The sequence below is a fragment of the Misgurnus anguillicaudatus genome, chromosome 10, assembly GCF_027580225.2.
Source record: "Misgurnus anguillicaudatus chromosome 10, ASM2758022v2, whole genome shotgun sequence".
In the NCBI taxonomy this organism is placed as follows: Eukaryota; Metazoa; Chordata; class Actinopteri; order Cypriniformes; family Cobitidae; genus Misgurnus; species Misgurnus anguillicaudatus.
In genome coordinates, this window is record NC_073346.2 from 41,292,864 (window position 1) to 41,315,651 (window position 22,788).

The 22,788-nt window shown below is 36.9% G+C and overlaps 1 protein-coding gene across 5 annotated transcripts in view; it reads right to left on the reverse strand.

Annotated features, from left to right (window-relative positions):
• kif13a (kinesin family member 13A) overlaps nucleotides 1-22,788 on the reverse strand; it is a 68,117-nt gene that overhangs the window by 38,845 nt on the left and 6,484 nt on the right. For all 5 annotated transcript variants that reach the window (XM_055211604.2, XM_055211603.2, XM_055211605.2 and 2 more), the window contains exons 3-5: nucleotides 8,246-8,258; nucleotides 4,920-4,980; nucleotides 340-432 (exon numbers count right to left, since the gene is read on the reverse strand). In XM_055211604.2, coding sequence (XP_055067579.2) covers nucleotides 340-432; nucleotides 4,920-4,980; nucleotides 8,246-8,258 — 167 coding nt within the window. The remainder of the gene's footprint in view (nucleotides 1-339; nucleotides 433-4,919; nucleotides 4,981-8,245; nucleotides 8,259-22,788) is intronic.

Genomic DNA, 22,788 nt, shown 5'->3' on the forward strand with positions numbered 1-22,788 from the left:
ATTTTAAACAACATAAGAAATTAAATATCTGCTTCAAGAAATTGATTTTACAACATTTAATAAACAAAAAGTGAATTATATTCTGAAAATTACCAGATAATTTTACATTTGCATTTGGCAGATGCTTTTATCCATTATTTTATCAAATATTTGCTATTTTACGCTATTAACGCAATGCGTTACTTATTGGTATTTTGTACTGCTTCTCTGAAATTAAATAATCTAGTGTTGATAAATCGGCATGTTTTTATGTCAGTCAGAAATACACACTATGTTATATTTATAAAAAGAGAATATTCATGTAAATCAAGGATTGACTGATGTGATCTGTTCATGTACCTGTTTGTCCATAGGCAAAAATGCAGGCGTTGTATCCTTGAAAAGCGTTTTCCAGGATTCCCTCCCCAAGGCACTTGAACACAACCTCCTGACCTGTGAAACCAATAAATACAACCATCACAATCTTAAAAATGCGATTGCAGCTCAATTTCATCATCGCATTTGCATTTTCTCTCTCTGACTTCAGCAGCGTACAAAGACCAATTTACTTTCAAATCACTGAGGAAAAATCTCTAAAAATCTCATTTCCTGATTTTTTTATGCTTTTCAACAAAACTCCTCTAAGTCATCTGAACAGGCCAGAGATCAGGGCTTCATCTTTTAAAATATCTTAAATGAGCCATTCACTGTTTCACATCTGTGTGAAGAGCTAAATACAGACAAACTCTTTCAATATTCAGACATCATCTGATTTCCAAGCACTGACACAGCTTTGTGCATATAAAGCAAAGGATGAAATCTACTTCTGAAATATATTTCAACAGCAGTGTTGGACTGCAGAAGCTTGTGTTGATGTCACAACTTAAGTAAATGGGCAATAAGAAATGCATTTTTTTATTGGATTCATCTAAGAGAGATACAAAGAGAGAGAATCTGCAATATTTTGTTGTAATGGTTTTGTTATGTGTTCTGGTTGTATTTTGTGTATTTTTGTATTTTGGACTTTTATTTTGACATCCTGTTCTGTTCTGGCTTTTATTTTGATATACATCATGCCATGTCACAGTTCACACTTCCTGTCTGTCTGTATTTAAGCACTTCCTGTATAGCTGTTCCTGGCTGATTATTACATCGCCACATTCTGTTTATCTGCCTGTATTCTGTTTGACCTGTTATCTGTATCTGTTCCTGTTTTGACCTGTGCCTGTTTCTGGATTTTGATTGTTACTCTGCCTGCCCTGAACCTGAGCCTGTATTTGGATTCTGATTTTGGATTAACCCTTTGGATTTGTTTGCTGGCCCTTATTGGGATTTTACACAATAAACACCTTTTGCACATGGATTCCCCTTCTCATCGCTTTCATTAAAGCAACACCCGTTACATTTATATTATCTACAGTGGAGAGATCAATGTTAACTTTATGAAATGTTCATATAACATACAGTACACCAGGGCTAGCCTGTCTGTTTTAAAATCAGCGTGGTTACTTTTACCTTTCCACTGTACAAATGACGGCCAATAAACCGGATGGAAAGTCGAAAAGGGGCTATCGATTACTGAAAAGTAAATTATTAAAGCTGCGGTCGGCAACTTATTTTATCTTTTTTTCTGATCATATTCACTGAAACCAACACTATGCTCCGATAGAACAACATCAATTAGACTGTTTAAGAAAAAACCCCGCGCTTCTAGCTCCACCTGGAGCCTGTTATTTGTTTTGCAAAAATCCACCGCTCCCGCTTCATTTGGTCCAATCAGCGCAGGCTGGTTCATTTGGTCCAATCAGCGCAGGGCTGTGTAAAATCTGCCTGTCAATCACAGTACCTGCACGCGCCACAGATCCCCATCCCCCTCGCGCGCGTTACAATATCACGTGCATCCGCCTGAATTCATAGTTGTTTTGGTTTGAACAGCGTGATGGCGGAGAGAACTTTCAGTAACAAACTTCCGATTTCTCGGTTAACAACTAGAGCTAGGAAAACAACCAATGAAAAGAAGGAAACATAGATAGAAAGCGACTGTGACCGTAATAAAACTAGGATCAATATCGGACCGGCATTTGAAAGGAATCTACGAGATTTCAAGCTGGATGCAGAGCTTGCCACATTTCTTCTCAACAGGTAATTGTGCTTTATCAACCATTGATTGTATTTCGGAGTGTTATGTAAGTAATCTAAGTATTCTTGCTAAGTATGCGTTCACAATAATACTTTTGCACACGCGCTTACGAGAACGTGCTCTGAGGGGGGTTGCTCGGAGGTAGTGGGGGAGGAACATGAAATTGTAAACATTTGGAAACTGCTCAATCCTCAAGAGTTGCCGACGGCAGCTTTAAGTATAAATATATTCATAGATTAAAGGCTCTTGCGCTGCAATGATCTTCTCTCACCTGTTGACATGGATTTACCCTTAGACTGAATTTTCAACACGACTGCCACTAGGGGGGGAACTCTGACAGTCGTGTCCGAATGTAGTGTACAATTGAAAGGTGGTTTAGCCAATATATCTTTAAAATATTAAAAATGAAAACATGAAGTGCAATTTTAGTCATTAGGAGACTATATTTTGTGAATACTTTTAAAATTTAAAGGGACAGTAAGAAAGGTTTTAAGTGTTTCATTAATCAAAATCAATGTCTTTATTCATAAATATGTCCTTGTTGGTGTCAAATGACCTCTGCCAGTGATCTGACTTTTCTTTGTAAGCTTAGAATTTCTTCTCTTTACTTACATTAAACGGGTAAGTACAAGGAGGCTTCCATGTCATTCCGCCATATTGATAAACTATAATAGCAGAGAGGGACAAAAAGCACTAGCCTACCAACGCATTTCCACAACGCGTTTTCATTCAGAACACGTGAACCAGCTGAAACGGACACGGAGATCAGTGAGTACATAACAACTACCGTAGTTGCAACACGCATTTGGAAAAGCGAGGCGCTAGAGAGCACGATTCGTTTGAATGCAAAATACAATTTTACCACTAGATGGGGGTAAATCCTACTTATTGTCCCTTTAACAATTTATGAACGTTGAACATTTATAAAAAAGAAGTTTAAGAGCTCTGCATTACACTTTGTGCTCTACAAAAATACTTGTGTTGATTATTTACACTGTAATATATATATAATAGGCAAAATTGTAATATATATAAAAGGTAAAAATAGGGGTAAAAGTTTGGCCCGCATCATATTTACATTTTTAAAATCTGTCCCTCAAAGAAGAGTATTTGAAGACCCCTGATGTACACCACACACTATGTTGCTCACTTTTACTTCGACTGCTCCTTTACAAACCAACATGGTATTTGTAATCTGCAGATCATTTTACAGTCCTCTAATTATAATCTCACAACTTCAAATGTTTTTTCCTGAAAGACTTTCATTATCAGTATGATTATATGAATCAATACAAAACCTTCTATTAGCGGCTTTATGAATATAGATGTTTGCATCCAATAATTTGTAAGAATGACAGATGAAAGACACACAGCAAGATTATCCATGTAAGAACAGGAACATGACTGTAAAGTCGGTAAGCTTTATGTTGGCAGGCTTCAACATGTAAACTGTCATGCCTTAGCCAAAAAATAATACATCAGGGTTTGACTTTATTGTGTGCTTTATTTCAAATGGAGCTCACAGTCTATGAATTGATCTAAAAATAGTATCTTTCAAAGATATGTAAGATCGCAGCATTAAAATATGCAAAAACTATACCAGCAAAATGTTATATGTATTTTGTTCATGTGTACATTATCCCAAATGTCCAGGTTATCCTCAGTTTTTGCTTTTACTGCAGTAAAAATCATGTGTTCGAGTTCATGCAGCACTGCGCAGATTGATCGGCATAAGACATCATACAATAGCAAGATCCATCCAAAAGCAGTAATATCATGTCTTTCTTGCGAGATTTAATAGGCAGGTCGAGCTCAGCAGCATCACATGCAGTATAGCATTGTTTCCATCAAGCCACTCTGTTGACTTACATTTTAACATACTAGTTATAAAACTTTATACCTTAGGGCTGTTGAATGCTATTCTGATTGATTGAGAAATGTTTAACTTGTCAAATGTCTTTAAAAAACCACCAGAGCAATGGCTGTGGTAATCGTGGTATAAACAGAATAATTGACTGCGGTCCTTTGTCCTTGAACAAACATGGTTTATAAGTCTTGTTAGACTGATTTCTAATCAGCAGTGAAGGTAAAAACTACCAGACTTCCATCAATACACAAATCCACATTCCTTCATAACATCATCAAGTGACACCGCTGTTTTTTTCATATGGCAACCACTAGCAGTGAAATTACATATTTGATCAAATCCACAGATTATCTTGTACAAATATCTTAAAATTCTAAAATCTAGATGAATTATCTTGATGAGCAAAATTACCTAAGAAAATAATAATAGTAGTTTTAAGACAAAAAGTTTGTTTTATGCAAATTCACTTAAATTGGAATTTTTAGACATATAAGTACTTAAAACAAGACAAAAATACTAAGTATGAAAGTCATTTTTTGCAGTGTGGGACATTGTAAACATGACATTCGAATTGATCATAAAAAAAACAGTGCGAACTTTCACCCAGACGTTGCATAAAGTCAGCCAATGAGATTAGAGCTTGCCATATCTACTCTAGTGTGTAATATGAATGAGACGATCAGTGAATGAACCGTGATAATCCTGAACCAGCGTGTGGATTTCTGCTGATCTAAAGTGTTTCTCTCAAGCTTTTCTCACAGTCCTCTCATGTTAACACTCCTGGGAACGGCACAATCCTGCAGCTGTGTTATTTCCTGGGCTTTGCATATCACAATACCAAATATAATCCATAATTATCAGGTTTGTGTGAGTTTATCCAGCACAGTGAAGAGAGAGAGAGAGAGAGAGAGAGAGAGTGATTCAGTAACTCACCAGCATGCTTCAGGACGTTCGACTCATCCATAGACCAAAAACAATGATCGAAGGCAAACACCTGCATACACAGAGAGAGAGGGTTTAACATGTTGTGTCATGTATCTACTCAAACTGGACCACTCGACACCCAGACACAAAAGATGAATTCATGTGTGTTGAATTGTGTCAGACAGAAAAACATGATGCTGCTTGTCTCAAACCCAACAAACTAACTGAATGAGACCAGATGATCCCACACCACACTTTACACATTTGCAGGAAAATGCAGAACTATTAAAAAAATGAAAAGAGTTTCATCAGAATACTTCCTCTGTTAACATGCAAAGTTTATAATCAATGAGATTAAATGAAGAACAAAACGAGATCTCTGCTTAAGTTTCTCAGATGTTTTTCCTGAGAGAAAGATCTAACTGAGATCTCCACTGAAGGGTTAAAGTGGTTCACACAAACATTTCATCATTATTTATATGTTTGAGAAGGAGGTCACAGTCCACTCCCACTGGAAAACAGAAAACCCAAAACAACACTTTATGAAAAATATCCCTTTTGTTTAAAAAAAAAAAGATTTAAAAAACACAAGGGTGGGTAACTACTTTATCTCTTTAAGTCTCCTGAGCTATAAAATCTAAGCATGAAACAGTGAGACACATCTAGCTAAAGTTTAGCAGCGGCTATAACAGATGAGAAAAAGCCTTTTGTAAAGACACAGTTAATTACAAAACATAAATCTGAAGAGATCTGGATAAATTCCTGCTTTTGGAAAAGAGCGTTCCTAGAGAAACAGTGCCCGCTGTCCCATCCGTATGAGAGAAGAATACGGGGAACCTCAAAAGAGATCTTCCCTTCTCAAACAAACAAAATAAAGTTTTTAATGTTTAATTCTTCATCATTTCCTATTATTATGACTGTTCTGTAGTAATAAAGAGAGATGTTGTTGTTTTTCTCATCATCTCTTGGGATCACCGCGGAACAGATGAAGTCTTTCGTCTGTAAAATCGACCCAAATGTTCAGATGAAGAAGAGTGAGTCAGATGTTAAAGAGACTGTAAACACAGACACATGAGGACTCAATAACCAATGTGAAGCTGAAGCAGAACGAAATAACTCAAAAGTGTTGATAGTAATACAGAAACTTACCAAAAAGGCCAATGATGCTGAGCTAACTCGAGTTTAAGACAGTTAAACTGAAATCTCAAAACTGAAACTAAAAGCTTTTTATTTAGACAACATACAAAACAACTAAAAAAGCAAAAGCTAATTGAAATGGAAGAAAATGATCACGCTGAGTGATTTGTTTATGAACATTATTAAGCCATGAATCACTGAATTGAAGCGTTTCAAATCTCACGCTACATTACTATTGGTTAAAATCCCTGAGAAAATCAACATCATGTAAAGCTAAACAGTTAATGACTCTGTAGCACTGCACAATGCACACAATGGCAATATTTACATGCAACAAATGTTGTCAATCCGACTGCAGGTTATGACAATACCATTTACATGAATCCTAAACATTGCAATCTGATTAAAATGTTACTTTATATATAATCCAAACCAAATGTCTGAACAAGTGCACAGCCAGGTTTGTCAGATTTGCGTATCAAAACCAACCCGATGAACATTCAAAACTAACCCAAAAGCACCAGAACAATGAGTACAAAGTGACACATTTCAAAAAGTATAATCAGGGTTTCCCGCAGCACTTTGGAGTTCGGGCGGCCCGCCTAAGTTGGGAAACCCTACCACCTTAACTAGGTCGTCCAAAAAAAAAATTGCTGCACAAAATGGCATCAAGTGCTTCTCGGAGAATAGCACAGATGCGCTTCACACCACGAGCGTCCACGCGCGCCACACGGCAGAAATGAGATGGTCCGTCATGTCTGTAGTTGATAAAACTCGTGGCCGTGAGAACTGTAAATGGACTTATGTTTTGGGTTTATTTAAGCCTGTTATTGTACTCCTTTAAGATAATGTAATAAATAGTGGGAAATAATCAGTTTTTACAATCTTCGCGCTATCTACGTTCTACAACATCTGCTTTAGTTTGTGTTTATTAACCCTTTAGTTTCACTTCATCACGCTATTCCTGTTAGAATTTTTTTTTTAAACATTTAATTAATTAATAATCTAGTATGTGTTCATTTTCTGTCATAGTTTCTTCAAAATTAAGTTTTATTTGAGATTTTTAAATAAAAATATTTTCATTTTCATCATGACGCGTACGCCCTGCCCCTTTGATTGCCACGCCCCCGGCCCCACCCACCTTAACTAACACATGTTCTGCGGGAAACCATGATAATAATGTACGGTATGTGAAAAATAATGTGTTTTTGAACCATTAACCACGTGAACACATTGAATTTCACCAAATACACAAAATAATGTTATTTTTTAAATGAATTACTACTGTCTTTCATTGTTTTCATGAGTATTTTATTTAAAAATATGTAAACTTTCATACACAAACACTTACTTACTTTTGTGAAGCAAAATTGTGTAAGATTATTTTATCAGATAGTAAAAATGAACTGCTGGGATAAAACGAAAAATATGATTGTTTTTGCATTAGGGCAATTTCATGCAAATGTCAACCTTATTTTGAAAAGTCAAGTTTTTACCCATAATACTATCTTCAATATTTGGCAGTATAACTACCCATGCAAAGTCTCTGTTAAAGTTTTTAAAGCATTTTTTTTATTATTTTCCATAGTTACGTAAGTGCAAATTCAGAATTGTCGCATTCATAACAGATAAACTGCGCATCCATAATGCTGTTTTTCATCATAAATTTGCGTGCAAAATTAAATGAATAAATATGAAATGCTGTTTTGAAGAGCCGTCTCTTCTATGCAGAATTGGCTCCAGTATATGTTTAGTCCCTTCATCTCTAAATGGTGAAATCTGAGAAACTCTTTCCATTAACTGGCACCTGCCCTTCAGCGTGGGTGACTGGTCAATAACAGAGAGAAAAAAAAAACCAGAGACCCAGAATCCTGAAGCCCCACCGAACTGAACTGCAGTCTGTATGTCTGCCAAACACAACGTCTGCCCTTCATCCTCGAGCGAGAGATCCAGCAACAATGCAGCTTTGACTGAATGTACACGGACAGATTCACACACTGTAGATCTTTCAGGCCTGACACATTCACACAGACCATCTGTCTGCACGTGCATCGGAAGAACACTAAACAATCTGCATTGTGTATTAAATGCATCACTTGAAAACGCATGTTTAAGATTCCCAGAGGAGACGCAGCATCTGTTAACATGCGTGCAGTGTCAGATAAACAACAGAATAAATGTGTGTTTATGTCTCTTACCTTTGGCTGTTTTCTGTGTATTAAGAGATATGAACGCCAAACCAGGACAGCAAACACATAGAAAAACAGAGAAAACAACATCATGTCAACTCATTTATAACACTGTATCAAATACACTGACTTTTGGGGAGAATCTGGTGCATTTAAATGAGTATACTGTACTCACATTACTTTTAAAGTTTAATAAACTTACTTCAAATACACAAATGTTTTTTTTAGGGCTGGGAAAAGATTAATCGTGATTAATCGCATACAAATTAAAAGCTATTTTTTGCATAATAATGTATGTGTACTGTGTGTAATTATTGTGTATAACCACACACACATACATATATTCATGTCAGATTTTTATATATATATATACATTTTTTTAAATGTATATATAATATAGAATATATAAAAATATAAATAAATATATATACACATGTAAATGTTTCTTAAATACATACATGAACGTGTGTGTATTTATATGTACATAATAATTACACACGGCACACACTTGTATATTATGGCAAAAATCAATTTTATTTTGTATGCGATTAATCGCGATTAATCTTTTCCCAGCACTATTTTTTTTAAATGTTACAAATTCATAATTAGTGTTGTTGACATGTTCATGCCAAACCCATGAATGACATAATGGTACACTAATGTCAATGAGTTATCTGTCAGATGAACGGCTGGTAACACGGTGGCTATGTTAACATGCACAATATTTTGTCAATCCGATTGCAGGTTATGACAGTACAGTTTACAACCTTTACGTGTCCCTTAAACATTGCAATCTGATAAAATGTTGGTTTACATTTACATTCTATATAATGCAAAACAAACGTCTGCGCAGGTGCACAACCAGGGTATTTGAGTATCAAAACCATACCATTGGATATTCAAAACCAGCCCAAAAGCATCCCAATGACTATTCACAGCCCAAATACCAAAAACTAATGAACAAAATCCTTTAATCTTTATACCACAGAAAGAAATCACCTCGCTTAAACAGTTTAAAGTTTCCCAAATCTGAACTCCACCAAAAAAGCAGAGGACTTGGCAACGCAGTGCACAGCATCTCTCAGCGAGTTCACGCTTAAAGGGCCATTTCACCGATAGGAACATTAATCTTTATGGAAAGTGAGTCATATTTGTAGTCAAAATGTAACATAAACGTAGAATGTTGTGCCAATTTGACCGAGAAAAGACAAAATGTGACTTTAGAGCACATTTGTATGAAAAACTACAACTACCACTATGCACCACAATGCACAGCTCTGCAAGCCACTCCCATTAATCGGAACACGGCTCAGATATGATATTGTGTACATAAATGCCACGTTAGTAAAACAAAGAAAATAGCCATCACCACTGTGTCTGACAGACACCAATCATGACTTACTTTAAAGCAACACCAAAGAGTTTTTTTACCTTAAAATAACGTTTCCAAAAAAGTTTCAGTGGTTCATCCACACAAAACGGGGTGAATGGCACTTTCACATTCGCTTTCCAGCCCTCTATCGACCAAAACCGCACTAAAGAAGTTCCCAACCGTCGGGTAGTGGTCCTGTAGTTCGAGTGAAAACTACAAAAACTTGCTTTACGGCAGACCTACAATCCAATCAGAGCCAGCTATGCTGCAGTATTTACGATAGTGGTAATGAACAATTACACTTCTAACCTGTAGGGGGAGCAAAGAGCCATAAGTCTTTAGTGTTGCTTTAAACGTGATGTTACATTGTGTTACACACAATAACACTCTGGCCTGGTGTGTAGCAAAGTCTTATTCAAACAGTAACGTGCTGTTTCAGATCCGCAGTACAAATGTCTTTTCAAGTACTTAAAAAAGGGTATGCATTTTAAATGTTTATTTAGTTTTACCAATTTTCTTTTTGTCTCTCGTTTACTGTAATTACATCTGTGTTATATCGGCCTCACTGCTCTCACAATATAGACATATAAAACACCGCTCAGATATGCTATTGTGTATATAAATGCCACCTTAGTAGAGGCCGATGGTTGCGGTGTCTTCCCCGGGCTCCTCTACCCAGCCAAAGCCCAGGCTCCGGCTTCGACTCGGGCTTCTGTTCCTTCATCTGCCTGAGCTCTTTGCTGTATTGTGGCTAATAAAGGTGCAATGAACAGCCGATTAGAGCATCACGCTTGTAAAATCACCCTCTTCTATATCATATTGATTAACTTCCACTGTTATTGTAACATGAAGTCTGGCTCGCTCCACAACTTCTGTTTAGCTTAGCTTAGCATAAAGATGGCGGCTGATCGTTTTTTTTCCGTCTGTGTTCATATATTTTCGTAAGTCCCACCCACTGATCTGTAATTGGTCTGAAGCGTGAGTGGGTCCCACCCATAGCCCCCACCTTGGAAAAATGAGGAATGAGTGTCTATAGTCTTTTACACTCAATAGAGATACAGGATTTCCTTCTTTCAATGACGCAAAATGACGATTTTTACATCATTGAAAGAAGGAAGTGCCTCACTGAAATCAGTATTTCTCCCCTCTCAGGGGAAACTGAGGGAATGATGCACGACCATTCAAAAACATGACTGGGGTTCTAACGGTACAAAGCTTAATGCAAATGGGTGAAGTTTCCCTTTAATCTCTGGATAAATGTACAAAGTCAAAGTTAAGTTGTCTTAAGAAGTTTCTAGATATTTTATTTCTTTATGTAATGTTATAAAAGACATGAATGCTGCAGAATGTACAGCACGTGACCCCCCACCTCAGTAATGTATGTTGCCATTGCCTTATGATTGCATATTTCTGTTACAAGAATCATGATGCATGTGATACGTAAATATTAGATGTGAAGCACAATTCTTCTGCACATGTGCACAAGGTATTTTTGCATTCAATTGAGAAAATACTACAATTCACGCGTTTGCAGGCATACTTTTCTTCTGATCAGACTACACCACTCCTTTCAATACAATAAAAATTAGCAGACAGTTGGTCTGTCGCGTGGTGTGTGCAGCTCACACATTCATGTAACTGTACTGCGTGCATCAGAAGGCTTTATGAAGTCAGATGAAGGTGAGTGGGCATGGCTGGGCACGGTACAGAGCGATCAGACTAGTCAAACAAACCAGACTTTGGGGTCAAACGCGCGGTTAGGTTGGGATAATGTGAGTGCACCCTAATGAAAACATAAGCTGTATTACTGTATACTGTCTATACAAGCAGCTGTCTTCTAAGACTCATATATGCAACCTGATAAGTGAATAGTCACACAAACAGCTGCTCTTCATTTATTTTTAACTCTGTCTGAGCCAAACACCATCATCTAATAAGCAGAAAACAGCACAAAACTATTGTGCTAAAATACTTCAAATTAAAATTATTGTAAACATTTCACTTGATTTATCAGCAGAGCTCATCACAATGAGTTATGGGATTGCACTACAAAGCATCGAATGTGATCTCAAAATTCAATTAAATTTTATTTATTTAGCGCTTTTCACAATTGTTAATCGTTTTAAAGCAGCTTTACATTAAGAGATGCAGGAGAAAACACAGAAAAATCAATGGACAACATAAGCAGCAGAATACAGTGGCAAAGATAAAACCATAGTAGCGAGTGAAGTAATAATGTAAAGGGTGCTAAGTTAAGCCAATGTCAGCTGACTCCCTAGGGATTGAAAAACCTACTAGGAGAAAAACTGTCATCAGAAGTTATCTTGGTGCTTTTGAAAAAGTGTTCATGTTGGGAATGCACCCATGAAACGTTGCTTACGTAGTGACCTCACCAGGTTTTGGAACGCAGGCCCAAAAATACCAAAATACTCCTCAGTTTCCCACAAATGTTTCCTCTTCAGCACTAAAACTCTGACAGACAACTTTCCCATACTGGAATTATATAACCACATTTGAATTGAATGCTAAAAATAAAAACCTAAAGAGCAGCTTAGTGCCGTACAAAAGTCAAACAAACAACTGTTATAACCAGTAGATGTTAAACTGTACTAAAGCTGACAACAAATAAATCATCATAATAAATGTGTGTTATATAATGAGATTCTTGAGATGTATCACAGCATTACATGATAACAGCTGAACACTCCTCCATACTGAACAAAATACCTGACACATGTATCATCACACACACACGCCTAATGTAGCTGTCTCGGCCAGTGTGAGACAAACACACACACACAACATTCACAGACCTCACCAAAGACCTACGGTAGTTACAACAAACCCCTTCAGTTAAATCAAAGCTTTTATAAGTAAGGAATAATTGACGACTTATAAGAAAATAATGCACACCCAAGGTGGAAGCGTAGTAAATTATTCCTCTTATACCACAGTTACCACAAACATTGCTCTGGTGTTTTTTATAAAGGCATTTAAAAGGTTAAGTGTATGGTTTACAGAAAAATAATCAACACCCATGGAACGTTTCTCAGCCAATCAGAATAAAGCATTCAACAGGCCCGTGGTATAAGTGGTGGGTACTGGTAATTACTGCCCAAGTGTTTAGAGGAGCGTTCAGACATTGTTGTACGAGGAATGATATTAATTAATGTCTTTGTGTCAGTTTATTGTTTAAAATAGTCAGCAAGTGTGCGTTTCACATATGTAACGTGTGACCTTTCGATGTGATTACGTATATGAATGACCTCTGTGTATGAAATATGCTATACAGGCCTTGCCTAATACATAAGGTCAAGAGTGTCAAGCTTTGTTTATACTCGCGCTTTGGTCCACAACGCAAGCCTCCGCGGATCGCTGTTGCACTATTTTTTGAACCGCCAGGGGGCGACGCAAGCAATCAAATTAAAAAACAAACACAAAGAAGAGAATAGAAGAAGTCGTCCGGTGGAACAACCCTGGTGCTTATAAAAGCAGAGTTTGATAATTAATTATGAGAACATGAATAAAACAACAATCTTTTAAATATGTCTTTATTAAACATTATCATTTCATTAACGTTTTTACTAAACAAACAGTACAGACATCTTAAAGGCACACAAGGCAAGTCTGAGTATTATTTCTCTACTAGCTCCCCCTAGTGTCTGGGAGTAAATGCTTTCTATATCTGAATCTTTACGAGACTGAAGGACACTGGGTCGGATACAGCGAACTTGCAAGTGGGGTATTCTTCCTACAGACGGTAGGGGCGGGCGAGAGAGTCTTCATTCGTCATGTAATGAGTCATTTAACCATATACTGACTTACGAAGATGATTTATTAACATAAAAATGCTGCCTTGTGTCCCTTTAAAGCTGCGGTCGACAACTTATTTGATCATATTTTTTTGTCATATTCATTGAAACCAACACTATGCTCCGATAGAACAACATAAATTAGACTGTTTAAGAAAAAACCCTGCGCTTCTAGCTCCACCTGGAGCCTGTTATTTGTTTTGCAAAAATCCACCGCTCCCGGTTCATTTGGTCCAATCAGCGCAGGGCTGTGTAAAATCTGCCTGTCAATCACAGTACCTGCACGCGCCACAGATCCCCATCCCCCTCGCGCGCGTTACAATATCACGTGCATCCGCCTGAATTCATAGGTGTTTTGGTTTGAACAGCGTGATGGCGGAGAGAACTTTCAGTAACAAACTTCCGATTTCTCAGTTAACAACTAGAGCTAGGAAAACAACCAATGAAAAGAAGGAAACAAAGATAGAAAGTGACTGTGACCGTAATAAAACTAGGATCAATATCGGACCGGCATTTGAAAGGAATCTACGAGATTTCAAGCTGGATGCAGAGCTTGCCACATTTCTTCTCGACAGGTAATTGTGCTTTATCAACCATTAATTGTATTTCGGAGTGTAATGTAAGTAATCTAAGTATTCTTGCTAAGTATGCGTTCACAATAATACTTTTGCACACGCGCTGACAAGAACGAGCTCTGAGGGAGGTTGCTCGGAGGTAGTGGGGGAGGGACATGAAATTGTAAACATTTGGAAACTGCTCAATCCTCAAGAGTTGCGGACGGCAGCTTTAAGGTTTGTATTTTATTCCTCTTCCAGTGGTTCATTCAATACAAATATAAGCCAAACATTCTGAATCATGTAAAAGAATTCGTGTTTTAAACTGCAAACTTTCCATACTTTACTTCCAGAATGTCAGATAAACAGTGTTTTGCTTGGAGTGATCAAAGAGACACATCACAGGCTTGCCTGCACGGACAGAATCGCCTCGAGTTCGGTCATTTTCGGATGCAGAGGCGCGCAGACAGTTACAAAAAATGCCGTGCACACCTCCACACAAAATGGGGTCTCGCGCACCAAATGCGCATGACCACCCACTCCGCATTGACGTCATTTTTGCCGGCGTGCACCAACGCGCCCGTGCGGACGGGGCGAGTATAAACATAGCTTCACACAGCTTGTGCAATATGAGAAGTTGTAGTTTAAAAGAACTTATTTTTTTGATGAAAATGATAATGGTTTACTAGATAAGACCCTTATGCCTCGGTTAGGATCGTTTAGAGCTCTTTGAAGTTGCATTGAAACTGTAAACTGTTGAGGTCAACAAAAGTCCACTATATGGGGAAAAATCCTAAATTTCTTCTCGACTGAACAAAAAAAGACATACACATCTTGGATGACATGGGAGTAAATTATCAGCTTTTTTATGAAAATGGGATATTCTTTTAAACGCCTAAAACAGCATATCTTAAACTGTACGATCATTTGTGCTGCTCTTAGTAGATTGTGTCAGTCATTATGGAAATTAGATTTTTGCACCTGTGTTCTTTAATGCATCTTATTTCATAAATTTAACCATTATAAAGACTTCCCTGTTGTAACATGGCTGCAGCAAGCGTACTGATATTACGCACTGCCCGAAAATAGTCCTTTGCTATTGAAAGTAACCAAGGGGACTATTTTCGGCTGCTGCGTAATATCATTGTGCCGTCTGCAGCCATGTTACAGCAGAAAGTCCTTTATTATTACACCAGAATGAGAATATAGTTCATAGCCATATCTGCCTAAATCACAACTTTTAATTTTCCATCAATGTTAGTACACGATGTAACTACAGAGGAGTCTAGTTTTAAATAGGAAAAATATTCAAACTCTTGATCTAATCAGATTCAATATCAGATTCAATAGATTGTGCTAAAATATGCTAAAAGTGGTACCGCCAGACCCGAAGATCAGCTGAATGAATTCCAAAAGAAAATCACTTCTGTAGCTCTAAAAAATAATTATATTTAATATTATATAATAAAGACTTAAGACTTATACAATTTGATTCAATTTCTGTATACTCATGCTAATTTTAGACCTTATAATGTTCAACTTTGTTCTTTTTATTAGATTTTTCCCACCCCCTTTTTTTGCTGATCTGAAAAATTATCCGATCCGTGCCTTAAAAAAAACGTAATGTGATCTGAACTGTGAGTTTTTTGATCCGTCAAACCCCTAATTTTTTGTCATTTTTTTCTGATCGAGTGTAAGCGCGAATCATTTTGACAATGTTGTCAGGTGTATGTGATTTTCTTTTTCTAAAATACACTTTCTGTGCCGCTGCTAAAGACATTGTGCTTTCAGCCCTCATTAGTGTGCATGAGATAAGAAGAGAGAAAAGTGAATATTGTCTATTAGTGTGTCTAGTGTCCAGATCATCTTCATAACAATATAATATATACAGAACATATCATTATTAAAACTAAATAGCACAAGGATTTTAATACAGTTTCCTCAAAATAGACAGCATGAACAACTGTAACCCTTCTCTATAAAACAGTCTCAAATCAATGAATTATGTGTCCTGAAATATCACCGCTGCTGTCACAATCTATCTTTAACCAATCAGAAGACAGCTTTATGTCTCATGCATGACATCAGTTTACTGTAATTTATCGGGCCAAAGGGTGGTGCTTCATACTAAAACAATTAAGAAATTCAAATTCTGTGAAATTCCTTTTAGCTTCATTCCTGGTTTATTTCTTCACTCACACAGAAACAGATGTCAACATTCATCAATACTGAAAAACTGAATATTTACAATCTCTGAGCTGAAGACATATACAATATATATCTCTGTAAAACTAACTTGTGTGTAAAAACATGATGGTTGATCAGTATAAATCTATGTCACTATATGTGATATTTAACTATAGTGTGTTTAACGGAGAGACTACAGTTCTAAATAAAGTCATGAAAACCATTAGAGTATCAAAATGTTTCAGACTTTCAACAATAGTGACATGACTAAAAGGAAGGAAACTTGCCCTTCCCAAACATCCATCAGTCTTACAACTAAAACAAAAACATTTCCAATGTCCAATTCATATTCTGATATGAGCACTTCCATGCAAATGTCAAGCTTATCATGAAAAGTCAAGATTTTATCTAAAGGTTTTAACCATACTAATATCTCAGATGTCAATATTTGGTGGTTTAAATACCCACGCAAATCTTGGTTAATTTATAAAGCAGTTTTCGTTATTTTCTTTCAGTAGCTAAGTGCAAATTTCAGAATTGTCATACTCATAACAAAGAAATTTCACACCTATAACACAGTTTCTTTCTCATAAATGTACATACAAAAATGAAAATAAATATTAAATGTTCTTCAAAGACCGTCCCTTCTTCTTCATTTGTTGGATATTCTTGCTTCTGATTTGTGCATTTAATTTCACAGAATTTCAATTTCTACAAAGTCCTTTTTTGTCACATCCATAACACGTATATATCTCATCTAAAAGAGAAAACATGAGCTGATATTTTACTGATGTCTGATGACTGCAAATGTCACATCCATAACGCTGGAATTGTTCATATACAACAGGTCAAAATCATTTTATATTTCCACCATTACTAAAGTACAAAGAACAGATTTCACCAGAGGATCATTACAGGATTACTGTCATCGTGTATGCATCAACAGTTCATCTCCAAAGCTTTAACAGAAGCTTCATAGTATCATCACATCTAAATGACTCAAGAAAGAGTTCATTTATTTTTACATCCCCTCACATATCGTCTCTGAGGCTGAGCAACACATTAACACAAAAATCCAAATCACTTCCCTACTTAGTCAATGATCTCAACCGTGTGGCTTTAGTCCAAAACCTTCTGATCCACCCTACTGAGGGTTACTCCAATCCTCAACTACTGTTTGATCAACCACTGAATATTACAGACTCTTTAACATCAATACACACGACAGCGGGAAGAAGTTCATTAAACTCTCCAATGTGGGTCCGTTTCCTCCCCCTAAAGCATTCATTTGACATATTTAGTGTCAGGACCACACCCCTCTCTGACCCCATCTCCACCGACAAATAAAGACTCGTGCTGCTGGGAAAATCTGCTGGCCAATCATAAAGAAACGCTGGGAAGCTTCTGGAGGATCTTTCAAATGGATTTTGGTTTAGATGTTGTGTATACTACAGAAGAAAAACAGCATACTATTGTGATACTGTAGACTACAAACTACTTATAAATCAAAATAGTTTACATGCATTTAAAAAATGCTTTTATTTTAAGTGAGTTACAGTGCATTACATTTAATCAGTAATAATGTGTGTTTACTGGGAATTGAACCCATGAGCTTTTGTGCTGCTAATACACTGAAGCTATTAAACATGATAATAAAAATACTAGATCATATAAAAACAATCAGTGCATTAAACTAGACTGCATAACAACACACAGTATAAAAATGAATTCAAATGAATGCAAATTAACCAATTAATTTACATAAACCACTTGAATTATAGCAACAGGAAAAGTAAAAAAGCAAATCAAGTCTAATGGGTAAACTCAAAACTGAAATGAATCAGACGCTACAAAACACCAGACTTTCAGTCAGAGGTCTGTGTGATGCTGAATTTATCTCATGCACTATATTCTCCATCACTGCCATAACATCAGACGGTAAGAGAGAGAGAGATTTGCATCAATATTTCTATAAACTCAACCACACCTTGAGCACTAAACGAAGGGCATACTCTGGGGAATGGCATTGTTTCATCAACATATGAACAGAAGTCAATTCAAAGACCTGAAGAAATAAAGAGGACACATTGGTTACAGCTACAGTGCATTTATTTAAAAGTCTTCATCCACCATTGCTGTTGTTATTTATCAAACGATGCAGTTGTGTAGATGTAATCTGATCATTCACGTACACTTCCAGAGGTCGATCATTTCACCCAGAGTTTATATCTTCATTATCTGACTCTATTCTGTTATAATGAGACTTTAACATTGACATTGTCAGGTTCAAGCTAGTCTCAGGTAGGCAGACCTTTATACTGAGGGTCTGGGAATCATGGCCACTTTGAATGGCCGAGGATCGCCCAAGGGGGCCATATGACTGACACGTAAAGTAGCCAATCACGTTTCACTTTGGGACAAAAGCCCACAATAACAGACCCGTATGCAACCAGTAAATCACTTACAAATGTCTGAAAACAATGGCAAACACATTGAAATATATCTTTTAACTTAAAACTCATAGATGTCTTTTAAAGATTTTACACTGTGAACCACTGTGCATACTTTTGAAATGCAGCGTTTAATCAATCTTGATGAAGCATACTGTCACCGATGTAAACATGACAGCTTTCTTCTTCAATCAGACAGCTTTGTGTTGTTTCTGAGTAGACCGTTAAAGATCGTGACACACATATTTCCAGACATCCTGGATAGATCAACCAATCAGAGGATGACTTTGAATCTGCTGAAGTATTTCCAGTTAAGGGTGCCTATGTAGGGCTGCTTCAACTAATCGATAAAATTGATAAAAATCGATAATGAAATTTGTTCAATGTGGGTCGGTTTCCTCCACCTAAAGCATTCACTTGACATATCTTTTTAGTTGAAAAATGTTTTACTATTTAAAGCGTAACTAAACCCCTGTTCAGAGCCTGACTCCACCCACTGGCAATATTTGAAAAATGCAAAAAAAGTGGGCAGATCCCAACGGAGATAGAGGGGATGAACTAAGTGTGTGGTGAGATCGTAACAAGGGCGTGGTGAGCTTGAACCTGCTTACGTCACGAGTTACTTTTTGGACCCAACATCCAATAGGAAAATTCAACTGCAGTAGCCACCGTTCAACCTGAAGAGGGCAGGACTCAGACGTTTTTACACCATATATTGTAGTATTGAAACACTTTATATCCAAATGTCAAAAAACGTACTAATATCAATGAACAGCACTAATAATAAAGCATCATTCTTACAGATCATTAACTAAAAAAAGTTGGTTTAGGATTTAGTTACTCTTTAAATGCTTTTTTATTGAATGCTTAAAATATAAAAATCCAAAAGATTATACAAGTAAAACTCTGTAGTAGTGTTTTGCACTTTTAGAAGTACACTTCTATGCGTGAATACCCCAGTTTTAGCTATAATAAGTGAAAAATCGAATTGAGTAATATTTATTTTATTTGATTAGTCGATTAATGTGTAAAACAATCGCCAGATTAATCGATCATGAAAATAATTGTTAGTTGCAGCCCTAGTCGTATGCATCAGCCAATGGTCCGTGTTGTCTAAGGTTGAGCCTGGATTCACACTGTATATTTCCCAGTATAATGAAACATTCTTATGAAATGGAGGGCAACAAAAACTTTGCGGATGACCTGCGGCAGAAATTTAGGTTAAAGCTCTTAACTGTTATTTTATTCAGTCTTCCTTGGTGCTACTTTTCGACTGGTAGGTAACAGATTTAGTGGCATTATTGCTTTTATAGTTAGTCTAACTGTAGGCAATTACTGTTGGCAGAACAACATATGGGAATTATCATGATGAGATGGAGATTAAACTCTAAAAGGCTCACGTCCACAATAATGATTGCTGTAGCAACACTTACAACACCAAAATAAACAAGCAAAAACTAAATAACTGAAATAATATTAGACAGTACATAGAACGGGGTTCAACAGATGTGCGTTTACACCCTTCATAAGAATTTACGGTTTCAAGTCTTTATCTGACAACTGTTTGAAAACATTACATTATAAATAGGCACAATGTTTTATAATCTTTTAAAGAGCCCCCATTTCATTGCTAAAAATTTTTTATTTTGTGTATTTGGTATAACACAATGTGTATAATACAATTTCACAAAAGGCTTATAATTAGGAAATATCAATGCGGGAGAAGACGCAGTTACTATTCAATGCAGCAGACAGTGTTCTAAGTAGTTTTGAACACAAGTTTATTTAAAAAAAGAGCAACTTTTGGCGTTAAACAATTTCATATCCAAGAATGATGTTTGTATATGGCAAGACATGATAGCGATGGAGTTTTATAGGACCAACCTGCTAGGCATCGTCGTCGACAAAGTCCATTTAACTTATAAATGGTAAGTGGTATTTATTAATATCATATTGTCATTATGACTGTACTGTGCTTGTCACAGTGCCACTAAGTTGTGTTGCTGTTCAATATCAATATACAGCTACCGGTTTAGTTGCATAGCTTTCACCTGTGTGCACAAAAACCGATAAAAGTTGTTTACGTTTGAATTGATGTGGCTCTACATACGTCATCTGGTATAATTGAAACGATTGGCTATGAGCTACGTACAGAAGCATTTGATGGACATTCGTAGCGCCCAATAAACGGCTTTGGGCATTCGTAAACCACGCCTCAAATACGAGAAAATGAGCATGTGGTTCCCAGACCACGTCTTATTCTCTATCAGACTGGTCTGGTGTTAGCCAGGCTAAGTTACAAGCTTAATTTAACAACACTTCACAAAGACGGAGCTATTGCTACTGTTTGCTATTGCATCTGTAGTTATTCACTTAATTTTCCACAAGCACCGCATATACTAAATGTTCTCTGTTTCGTTTTGTTCTTGGTGTCTGTCTCATTTAGCTCTGTATTAGAAAAATAATGTCGACTATATAACAGGAAGCTAACAAATCTTGATGCGGTGGAGAAGCACGTAACACGTGAGCCGGTGGACAAAAACAAACAACCCAGCATTAAAACTCTAAATACTTCAATTAGTCCAAAATCTTAATTGCCAAAACAATCAGAAAAACATACAAATGAATTTTCATGTATATTTTACATTAAATAATCAGTAGCTTTAGCCCTGCGGTGGTGCATTAAAAACAAACAAACATTCCAATAGCATTTTTTTCTATTCAAATTATTATTGTGCATCAAATATTCAACTATTTGTGCACATCCCTAATCTAGGGCTAGGTGATAAATCTATTTTATCGATTAACTCGAATGTGTAGTTTAACATAGATTTGTTTGAAATAAATCAGTTTCCTCTTTAACATCCGCCAAAACTTCCCTCTGGGCTCCCGTAGTTGCGAGTGGGTTCAGTAACGAGTAATCAAATAAATGACTGTTTCCCCCGTTATAACGCCGTTACCATTACTGACAATAAATGCTGCGCGTTACTATAATTAATCTCACAAAAGCGATTTTCACCAGAGTAGGTTCTCTCATCCAGACAGGCAATGTTTTTCTCTTGTGTGTGTGTGTGTGTTGGGGGCTGACAGACACATAACTGATGATGATTGGTGTCTGTGTGTTAGAGGGGGTGGGACAACCACATAACTGATGATGATTGGCTTCATTTCAATCGTTAGCCAACCAGAGGCAGGCAGAGTTCATACACAAACATATGCACAGTTCGAGCAGTGCGCAGTGCTGCCAACTTGGTCCCTTTGTCACTAGATTTACCAACTTTAGCGACTTTATTTACAAAAAGCGACTAGGACAAATCTAGCTATCTTTTTTGCCGTGGTTGGAGACTGATGCGAGAGCATGTATCACTCTCTCTTCTCAACGAGCAGCGACTGATGCTGCTAGACACTCACAGGCAGCCCGGTCCTCGCGCTGCAGTCCGTCCGAGTCCCACACCCGCAATGACAGAGCGATGACAAGTACAACAAACTAAAAGGTAGCAGTCGCAAACACAAAGTATAATATGCGCTACTTTTCCATTGTTGAGGTGAAATGCAAGAATGTTTATGTAATGTGCAACTTATGCAGAGTAAGAAAGAGCCTCTTCACGTCTGTAATTCTGATCTAATAAAGCACCCCACATCGTCACATGCTGTTATTGACACAATTATTGATTTCTCTTTAACGTTAGTGTCTAATTCATTCATTCAACTAATTTTATATTGGGGGCATCCAAGTTATTTGAAATATTTGAACTTTTTTTAAGTAACGCAATAGTTACTTTGCCTGGTAATTAGTTACTTTTATAATGATGTAACGCAGTTACAAACTCAGTTACTATTTTTGAGAAGTAACTAGTAACTATAACTAATTACTTTTTTAAAGTAATGTTGCCAACACTGCACCTCGCTGCAAAGTGTGTTAGAAGTTTGTTGCTAGCAAAGGTACGAACAATTTACTGCATCTTAAACAGAGGCATGCTGTCGAGAGGGAGAGATGTTGCGCCCTGCGAAATGAAAAAGACCGCGGCAGCACAAGGACACACGCCAAAAAACAGCCTACTGTCTAGAAACATTTATAAACTGCATCCAGTAACGTTAGTGATGCGGGTTGTCTCGTAACTCGCGGGGCGGGTAAAGTTGTCACTTTATTGCGGAACGGGTCATTAAAAACAAAATA